Genomic DNA, 11,037 nt, shown 5'->3' on the forward strand with positions numbered 1-11,037 from the left:
GTTATATACCAAAAAATTAAACTCTTACTATCACAATTGAGAGGTACTTTGGTAAACCTAAACTCATAGTGTTCTAGGGTTTGCATCATCCACAAAGCCTATACAAAAAGAAACTTGAAATCACATACTTGGTCATTGGGAAAACATCGTTATTTCATGAATCTTTGAGAAGTTTTTTTTTCTATCAAAAGTTCATTCACATACTTGGTTTGTGAAATAAAAACTTCTTCTTGGTTTGTTTCACTTGAAATCACAGAAAATATATTAACTCGCCAACCGAGCTCATCTTGAATTCATCCTACATAGCGTTCTCAAAGATTCGACATGAAAAGATCATTGCTAGAACCAAAGATAATATAATCAATGTAAATTTAAACAATTAGTGGATCACAATTATCATGTTGAAAACTCTCATGTCATGAGCTCTCCTCTTTTTATATCCTTTTTCCAAAATAAAATTACTAAGACAATTATATCATGCTTGAGGGACTTGTTTCAAACCGAATAAAACTTTTGTCAATTGAAAATCAAAATCTTTAAAACTAGGGGGTTACTCCACATAGATTTCTTCCTTTAGAAAACCATTGAGAAAAGAATTTTTGATATCCATTTTGATAAAGTTTGAAGCCCTTAAAATATACAAATGAAAGCAATATTTTGATAGTTTATAACTTAAGCAACTAGAGTATAAGTTTCATATTAATCAATACCCTCAATTTGGTTATATTATTGATGTATCCTGGTTATATCCTTGTTGCCCAAGCTTGCATGTCCAAACCTTCTTTACCACTGTTATGCATCCTTATTCCTGACAACCAAACATTTAAGCCCAATATGAGATAAATTGTTAAATGAAATAGTATATATAATATTGAAACATTTTCTAGTGAACAATACAAAATTTGACCTTTCATTAATAATTTGACACAAAGTAGAACTAAAGTTAATGTCCATATATTTATCGTACAGTTGGCTAATAAAAATGAGGTTATGTTTTAGACCAACATAGTGGATATTCTAGATTTTAAAATTTTCTATTACCTACCTCGCCGCTCCAATGATTTTACTTTTACCATTGCCCTCAAAAGTAACATACCCTTCCTTTCTTTTCATTAAGCTAGGGAACTTATTGATACCTTCTGTCATGCGCTTTAAGCAGCCTAAGGGGGGGGGGGTTATTCGTTGGTGTAATTTGGTATAATTTGGGGTAAATTATTCCAATGGGGTAATTTTACCCAATGGGATAATTGAGTGGGATAAAGTGGGGTAAAATGGGGGTAATGAGACAATTTGAGTGGGACAATTTTAGTATGACATCTTTTTATAATATTATATTTATAGCTCAATTAAATTCAAGTTTAACTTGATATAACATCAAATGATTAAATAAATAATAGTTATAATATAAAATAATATTAATTTTTAATATTATTTTAATATAAAATATTAAAATAATATAATAATATTAATATTAATCAATCTTAAAATATTTTGATGTTTATTTTAACTATTATGCTAGATTAACAAATTTTTTAATTGCAATAATTATTTAATCATTCATACATCTAATTACAATGATGATGATGATAAAGTCTCAATTATTACAAATAAAGTCTCAGTCGGTAACTTAAATCTTAATTATTACAAATATAATCTACCGGCATATAACTTTGCTTTAGACTCCTTGGGCTACGTTTGTCCCATCCTCCCACATTGTGTTTGCTATTTATTCTCTCCAACGTGATGCAGCTGTCCTTTGTGCTTGTTGAGTTTGTAGGTCATCGTCCTCATCAGAATCACCATCAATCGGAGCAACATTGCGTGGTGCCTCTGGAGGAAGATCAGAAACTTCAAAGTCATCGTTGGAGTTCTCCATCTTCAGAAAATTATGCAGGCCGATACATGCCCAGATCATACTTTTTTGAGTCTCATATGGAAAACCTGGAGGTTGAGACTTAAAAATTGTAAACCTAGACTTAAAAATGCCAAAAATACGTTCAATACAATTTCTAAGTGATGAATGTCGATGGTTGAATAGCTCATGAGCATTGCGTGGTCGCTGACGGTTGTTAGCTGGGCCAAACTCTTTAAGGTGGTACCTCGTACCCCGATAAGGAGCCAAGAATTGTAGCCTATTTGGGTAACCACAATCAACTAGATAAAATTTACCTGCATTAACATTTCTTTAGAATTATAATCAATAAATATAAAATCTAACAATTTGATAAAAAAATATTTACCATTTGGAAGTGGAAGACTACATGCACTTCTACTCATTGCATCCTTCAGGACCCGTGAGTCATTGGAAGATCCCTCCCATCCCACTAAGACATAAATAAACCTAAGATCAAATGTGCATGCTGCAAGGATATTTTGAGAAAGATAGCCATGTCTATTACGGTATGGAGTTTGGTCCTCGCCATATACCATGCATGGAATGTGGGTCTCGTCAATAGCACCAATACAGTCCTATATATTCCCATTAACATATATGAAATGTGACTTTAAAATTATAATAATAACAATGAATGAAGACTTATATAGTGTATTTAAATTTCAATACCTTGAAGTAAGGCCAAAAACGAGATTCAGATGTGACCTTTTCTGGTGGATCAGTAGGAGGAGGAGCCATCATACAAGGGGCTAATGACACAAGGGCCTGTAGTGCCTTATTGAAACAAACACTGACGGCAAATCGGGATCGATCAAACCTTTCAGTGGTGATGCAATATCGTTGATTTTGAGTAACGGTGAGTAGGAAAATAGCAACCATCTCCTCAACGCTGATATACCGTGTATCTTGTAAATGCCCACGTTCTCGCAAGACCATACACAATTTCATGAAGCAATCCGGATACATACGGTATACTCGACGAAAATCACGTGGGTTGCTATCCATCTTAAATTTCAAATATTGAAGGCCAAGGTCCGTAATGCCATGTCTGAGTTGGGAAATGAGTAGATTTATCTCCTCTTGTGATATGAGGTGCGAGATACTCGTGACTAGACCTCCTATTTGTGCAGCCATGTTTACTACTATCATGACTAGATACTCGAATGCCTTCACACAGCTATCTGACTCCTTCCATGTGTAATTGTTTGTATGATTATTGCAATATGGAAATCCAAATCCTATAATTTTTGAATTGAGTGTCATTCTCTTGAGTATCAAAATAGTACCTCAAGAATAAAACAACCACCATTTTCCATTGCCTAAAAGATAATACAACACAAAACTAATCACCTTGGAAATTTATGAATTCCCTTACCAAGTATATTAAATAGGTGAAAGGGATTCACTAAAACTCTACAGAACCTAATGCAATGTCACTCAACTCTTGTTAGCATTGAAGAGGATATTAGTAGCTGGTGAGTTTTCCAGCAGCAAATTTGACTTGCTAGCATTGATGAGGAGATTAGTAGAAAAAAATAAAATGTCACTCAATACCTATAGACCAAATGCAATGTCAATCAACTCTTGTTCGTAATACATCAGTTCAGTAAAAACCTTTCAATTTGTTTTCCTAATCTGTTAAAACATTCAATTTGTTTCCATAGGCATGCTATTCAATTTGTTCACTATAAAATTCAGTTTTGACATCGGTGCCTTATGGATCCAGAGATTGTACCTGGGTTGGGAGGCGGTGCCGCGGAGGAGGCCGCGGAGGTGATGGCGGCGGCGACCGAGCCCGAGAACGGCGGCGGCGAAGTGGGCGTTCGAGCTCGAGAACGACGTACGAACTCGAGAAGACGAACGGCGTTCGGCGGCGAACGGCGTTCGGCGGCGAACGGCGTTCGGCGGCGAACGGCGTTCGGCGGCGAACGGCGTTCGGCGGCGGCTCGAACTCGAGGCGGAGAGACGAGGTCGGATCTGGGGGCGTCGGGTCTCCAGCTGGGTTTTTTGGTTCCAGCGAAAGAATTGGGGCAAAATTTGGGGGTTGGACTGAACTTTGCTTTTATAGGTGGGATAAATTGGGGGAAAGTGGGGAAGTTGTCTCAGAATTACCCCAACAAACCAATAACACCATAAAGATTACCCCAGGTCCAATTACCCCAATGAATAACACCAAACATTGGTGTTCCAAAAATTATCCCATTATCCCAACAATTACCCCAATGAATAACGCCCCCTTAAGGTTACAAATACACTTTACCTTGTAGGTGAGCTGGCGGGCTAGGGATCGGAGTAGCATATAGTAGCATATCAGCGTTGAGGAGATGGTTGCTATTTTCCTACTCACCGTTACTCAAAATCAACGATATTGCATCACCACTGAAAGGTTTGATCGATCCCGATTTTCCGTCAGTGTTTGTTTCAATAAGGCACTACAGGCCCTTGTGTCATTAGCCCCTTGTATGATGGCTCCTCCTCCTACTGATCCACCAGAAAATGTCACATCTAAATCTCGTTTTTGGCCTTACTTCAAGGTATTGAAATTTAAATACACTATATAAGTCTTCATTCATTATTATTATTATAATTTTAAAGTCACATTTCATATATGTTAATGGGAATATATAGGACTGTATTGGTGCTATTGACGGGACCCATATACCATGCGAGGACCAAACTCCATACCGTAATAGACATGGCTATCTTTCTCAAAATATCCTTGCAGCATGCACATTTGATCTTAGGTTTATTTATGTCTTAGTGGGATGGGAGGGATCTTCCAATGACTCACGGGTCCTGAAGGATGCAATGAGTAGAAGTGCATGTAGTCTTCCACTTCCAAATGCTTCCAATGACTCACGGGTCCTGAAGGATGCAATGAGTAGAAGTGCATGTAGTCTTCCACTTCCAAATGATAAATATTTTTTATAAATTTGTTAGATTTTATATTTATTGATTATAATTCTAAAGAAATGTTAATGCAGGTAAATTTTATCTAGTTGATTGTGGTTATCCAAATAGGCTACAATTCTTGGCTCCCTATCGGGGTACGAGGTACCACCTTAAAGAGTTTGGCCCAGCTAACAACCGTCAGCGATCACGCAATGCTCATGAGCTATTCAACCATCGACATTCATCACTTAGAAATTGTATTGAACGTATTTTTGGCATTTTAAGTCTAGGTTTACAATTTTTAAGTCTCAACCTCCAGGTTTTCCATATGAGACTCAAAAAAGTATGATCTGGGCATGTATCGGCCTGCATAATTTTCTAAAGATGGAGAACTCCAACGATGACTTTGAAAATAAAATACAATAAACAAACTCAAAAAAAATTACCATATAATGTGGTTCATCTATAGGAATTCCTCCTAGGATTTTCATCAGTCGTTGATGTATAATACTTGCACTGTTATTTTAAGATTGATTAATATTAATATTATTATATTATTTTAATATTTTATATTAAAATAATATTAAAAATTAATATTATTTTATATTATAACTATTATTTATTTAATCATTTGATGTTATATCAAGTTAAACTTGAATTTAATTGAGCTATAAATATAATATTATAAAAAGATGTCATACTAAAATTGTCCCACTCAAATTGTCTCATTACCCCCATTTTACCCCACTTTATCCCACTCAATTATCCCATTAGGTAAAATTACCCCATTGGAACAATTTACCCCAAATTACACCAAATTACACCAACGAATAACCCCCCTAAGATCCAAAAAGGTCCATCCTTGTTAGTAGTTAAACTTTTAAACTTTTTGGAACCCAAATATAATTTTCATAATTTGCCTTATTTTTAGAAAACAATACTTTGAAACATGACCAATTTTACCACAAGTAAAGCAACTTATAGTAGATATTTTAGGAACGTAATTTGAAAGAAGCAAATGGTCTTTGCTAAAAATATGATTTTTCAAATTATTTTTCCCATCAAAGCATTTGAAACCTTTGTCATTATTTTTCTAAAAAAAAAACTAGACCACGACCAGTTTTACCATAAGCAAACTGTTGATTTAAAAGAAACATGTCAAGATTTTTCTTACCAAGATTAAACTTTTTCATAGCAACTTAAAAGTCAAGAATTTTGGTCTTAAGGCTAGTGTTCCCATTTACAAGAAAAACAAAATTCATTGAGAAAAGCTCTTTCATTATTTTCAACACTTCAGGGAATTTTGACAATTCTAGCGTTCAAGACATTATTAGCATTATCAAACTTCGAAACTTTTCTCAACAAATCTCCGTTTTCACATATAATTTTTTATTTTTAGTTTTTAAAGTCTCAATTTCAATCATAAAAGAATCACATGCAGAGCAAGTAAAGCAAAAAATATTTTCAGCAGAAGTTTTAAAATCAAGCTCTAATTTTTTTAACTCTAAAATGCAAAGCATTTTTCTTATCCCAAACAACAAGTTTGTTCAAATTGGTGAGTCTCAATTTATAATTATCACACTTTTCAATCAAATCATTACAAGAATCAATAAGTTGAGTGTAAGAATCATTATATGAACTTTCTTCGTTGTTCTCATCCTCACACATCCATCAAGCAAAGCTTTGCCATTACCTACTCATAGTTAGAATAGCTTTTTGACTCACTTTCACTTAATCATCCCAAGTAGCATTCAACACCTTCTTACTCTTTAATTTTTTGTCCTTACTAGCAGTGGGCAACCTCTCTAAATGTGTCTGGGTTTCCTACATTTAAACAAATAATTTCATCATAACTTTAACCACTAGAGGCAATTTTCTTACTTTCCTTGTACTTGTTCTTTTTCCCCAAACTACTCTCGCCCTTTCCTTATTTTCATTAACTTCTTCTGTCCGTGTACAACCGAGTTGAAATTATCTTCTCTAAGGATTTCATTGCTCTTCCTTATTTTAGTGCTAGAGACTTCTTCTTTGGTTCTTCATCATCAACAGTATCTCTATCTTTCAGCTTAATCTAATACATTATATGGTTACCTAGTAGCTCTTCAAGACTTAGCTTGTTCAAATCCTTAGCTTTTTAAATTGCTATAATCTTTGCATCCCAGTACTTTAGTAGATACGTGGGAATTTTTTGAACCGATTTAGCATTAGAGTAATTCTTACCAAGAGCTTTCGAGGTGTTGATGATATTAGTTAGTCTAGTGAACATTACTCCAATCGTCTCAGTTTGCTTCATCTTGAAACTCTCATATTGGCTAAAGAGGAGAGACCACCTTGACACCTTCACATGTGAAGTTCCTTCATGTGTCACCTCTAGTGTATGCTAGATTTTTTTTGTTGTGCTGAAAGCAAAAAAATACGATTAAAACTCATTTTTAATCCGAAGCACAATTCAATATAAGGCATTCATAGATTTAACATTCAAAGGACACAACTTCTTATCGGTTTTAGTTCACTTATCCTTTGGTTTGGCAATTTCTATGTCCTCTACAGTCAATGTGGGTGGAATATCTGCTCTCTACTATATATACTCTAAACATCATAATCATAGTAGAGAAGATAAACCTCATTCCAAGATTTTCGGTATGTGTAGCCCGTGCGATTGAACATAAGAGGACATGTGACTGAGTGTCCTTAGGAAAAGTAATGAGATTTTGTGGAGTGGTGTGTTCTAAATAAAACGTTGTAAGTGCACAACTAGTTTGTGTAGCATACAAGTGTTGATCCCAAGATGAAGGTGTGTTCTAAGAAAAATCCTAAAGTGGTTCTTAAAATGTCAAAGAAAAGAAGGAGAGATTGTGTGAAGAGATTGATTTAGGTGTGACTATTACAAACAAAAAGGCTAAAAATAAGAAAAGAGAAAGAAAGAAAGAACGAAAGAAATGAAAAAAATAAGAGACCAAGAAAGAGAGTAAAACTAAAAGAAGAAGCAAATAAAGAGATGGAGGAAATCAAGTGAATAAACTAGGAATCTAGGATTGAATCCATTAATTAATTCCTATTTGGATTTAAAAACTACACTCTTTTAATTCTCATATTACTTATAATTCTTAAGCATAGATTATATATTCAAAACAAGCATAACCTATCAAAAACATATTCAAGCAATATTATCATTCATGAATAGAAATAAATAACTAGATAATAATTCTATAATTAAAAAGTATAAACTATTAAACCATTTAAGATAAGTATCTATCAAATTCTTTCCTACCAATTATTATTCTAGTTGATTATCATAAGTATCATCAATTAAGCACGAAAAATGAGCAATTCAAAAATCAAAAGGAAATTATACCAGCTTCATCTATCCCGAGATATCTTAAGAAAATTAGCTACCTAGTTGATTATCTTAAGAAAATTAGCTACTCTATGAAAGCAAGAATAAAAAATAAATAATAAGGAGAATTTTTATTTATTTATTGCAAACTAAAGTTTATAATTTTGGAAGGTCTTCTGAAGAAGAGTAACCCTCTTCTTTAAAAAGAGAGTTTATAAAATTTTGCATATATCCCTCACCCTCATCTCTACCCTTATTTATAGCCTACAGCAACTAACATCAACCTTGGATTAAACTTGGGGTCTAAAAAATTAAAATCAACTATTGACTAGTTTCTATTACAAAACCAATTGATTAGCTAATCGATTAGCTCATCGATTTGTGCATTGATTAGTTTATAGCCTAATTTTTTAGTTGACTTGTTGACTAGACTCTTCTCACGCCTTTGGCTTTGTAGGCTTTCTCTAGGCTTCTTTTAGGCTTCAAGTAGAGGTATTTTGCGCTTCTTTGAGCTTTTATTTGATAAATTTTTTATTTTCTACAAATTCATAAAATAGACGATATGAGCGAGCATGTTTATTCAATAAAATAGATAATGAGACTATAAAAGTGTAATAAAATATAGTGATCATAAAGACATAATGTAGTATTTTCATTCTAACAACAAACAAGGCTTCGACACTACTGATGGGATCAAGCTAGGCGGCTACCTAGAGAGGGGTGAATGAGGTTGCACCAAAAATTAGATTACTTTTTAAGAAGTTTTGTAACTAAGTAAGTGGAAGAAAATAGCCAAGCAAACAATCAAACGCAAATACACAATTTTATGTGGTTTAGCACAATGACTACATCCACAAACTTTAGCTCTAATCTAAGAAAGTACTGAATTCCTACGTTCATCAAAGCTCTTATACCCGATCCTACCTAATCTCATAAAAGTATAAAGCACAATACAGCTGTCACATACTCTCACACACAATCTACGTAAGATTGAGAGTTTCAGCCAGATCACTTCACTCTGATCTCTAGGTTTACAAATCAAATTGAATTGAAAAGAATTTAAGATAAAAAATACGTCCCCAACATCTGAAATGGTCTTCAATAGATGATGTTGTTGGACCCTAGAGGGGGGGTGATTAGGGTCAAGAGGCTCTAATTATGCAATAAAAATTAAGACAAACAAACCATAATATTCTGATGCAAACAAAGTAAATGAGATAGGGTTAGGAATCGTTATCCTTTGATGCGCGATGTGTTAACGAGGTTCGGTCCGCTGACCTACGTCACCGCTCCCCACTCTCGAGGAGAAATCCACTACACACCCGGTTTGGAAGCCGGAACTTCGTCTACACAGCCATCCCCTCGTGATCTCACACTACACAGTTTGATCTCAACAGATCACACTCCCTCACAGTTGATCTACACAAGATCACACTCACACAGCAATAGAAATGGTGCAAGACTCTCTCTTTACAGGTCCCTATGGCAAAGAGAAAGAATACTAAAGCTGGGAAGTGAACACACACAAAATCACAGAGAAAAACCACAGAGAAAAACCACAGAGAACAGAGTTTGAAATTTTTTCTCAGAAGACAGCGTCTCTCTGGTTTTTCAGCAGAAGTTAGGGCCACTGGGAATAAAAAGAAGTCTAGGTTTAAATAGAAAAGATTAATTATTTTAAAATCACAACTCAATCTTCCCAATTAAGAAAATAATCTCCTACACAGACTGTGCCTCAGACTGTGCCAAACACAGTTAAGTGATAGCACAGTAAACAAGGCAAACAACCGTTTGAAAAAAAAGTCTCGGTTGACCGATTAAACTTTCGGTCGACCGCCAGAACGTTCGGTCGACCGAAATGATGAATTCGGTCGACCGACGAAAAATCCGGTCGACCGCGAGCAGCTTTGAAAACACAATAAACAAACAGAGACTTCATCGGTCGACCGGTGCGGTCGACCGATAGAAAAATCGAGATTTCGGTCGACCGCACCGGTCGACCGACAAACTCTCTGGAGCCCAGTGACGAATGATGTTAAGTGCGGTCAACCGGTGCGGTCGACCGCATTCTGATATAATCCAAAAGAGTGTTTTGACTCAAACAAAAATATTTAGAAAATATTTATTTGACCTCTGAAAATTATGAAACTTTGTAAAATGTTTTTAATACTAAAAACAAACTGTTTGGAAAAAGAATTTTACAGATAGGTCCTCATACTTGTGAAAAATAGTATTTTGTGAAAAACGCTTAAAAGCTTAAGTATGAAAACGTGTGTGTGAGTCCCAATAACTTCAAGTGAATTCAATAACTCTTTGCCTACATTCTAATACTAGAGAGAGAATAAAAACTAGCTAATATCCTCACATAGAATACAATTCTTGAGTCTTGATATAGCTTGAGTTTGGATGAAGCTTTTATATGAATTTGTTGTTCTTGAAATAACATTGTTTCATCACTATGACTCCTCCTCCTTTGGATATCATCGTTGTAGCGTATATTCCATCCAATCCTCCATGTATGGCACTAACAAGCTTGATAAAAGAATTTACTACATTTGCACTCAATAAGCCATTAGTACCGTTAATGGTGGTTGTAAAACATCATCAAAACATAAGGGCTAACAGATGTCGATGTCACTACAAAGATCACCTTTGATTTGCAGTGTTGACGTCGTCTCAAAATCTCCAAGAGATTAAAGTAAAAATGCTTCCAACAATCCTTTAATGTCAAACCCTATCTTCTCTATTCTCCAAACTCTAGATCTTTTCTCTCATTTTTCCTCAACTTATAATCTCTGCAATAGGACTTATAATATGATTAGAAAAACAGACCTTAGAGTCCTTGTCCAAATGTGCAAATAAACGGTTTAGATTAGAATCTAAAAATTTATTAATATCTATCAAAACACGTCAC

At 34.7% G+C, this 11,037-nt stretch overlaps 1 protein-coding gene across 2 annotated transcripts; it reads right to left on the bottom strand.

The window, feature by feature from the left end:
* On the bottom strand, positions 1,712-2,945 carry LOC109842933. 2 transcript variants are annotated; one of them, XM_020411859.1, is made up of 3 exons: positions 2,564-2,945; positions 2,241-2,341; positions 1,712-2,169 (listed from the first exon to the last, which is right to left on the bottom strand). In XM_020411859.1, exons 2-3 carry the CDS (start codon positions 2,275-2,277, stop codon positions 1,727-1,729), a joined length of 480 nt encoding a protein of 159 aa, XP_020267448.1. In that variant the 5' UTR covers positions 2,278-2,341; positions 2,564-2,945; the 3' UTR covers positions 1,712-1,726. The 2 variants fall into 2 exon arrangements, with proteins under 2 accessions (XP_020267448.1, XP_020267447.1); XM_020411858.1 differs by lacking the exon at positions 2,564-2,945 and having other exon boundaries at positions 2,241-2,454.

Source organism: Asparagus officinalis, chromosome 5 (genome assembly GCF_001876935.1).
Source record: "Asparagus officinalis chromosome 5, Aspof.V1, whole genome shotgun sequence".
NCBI classification, from domain to species: domain Eukaryota; kingdom Viridiplantae; phylum Streptophyta; class Magnoliopsida; order Asparagales; family Asparagaceae; genus Asparagus; species Asparagus officinalis.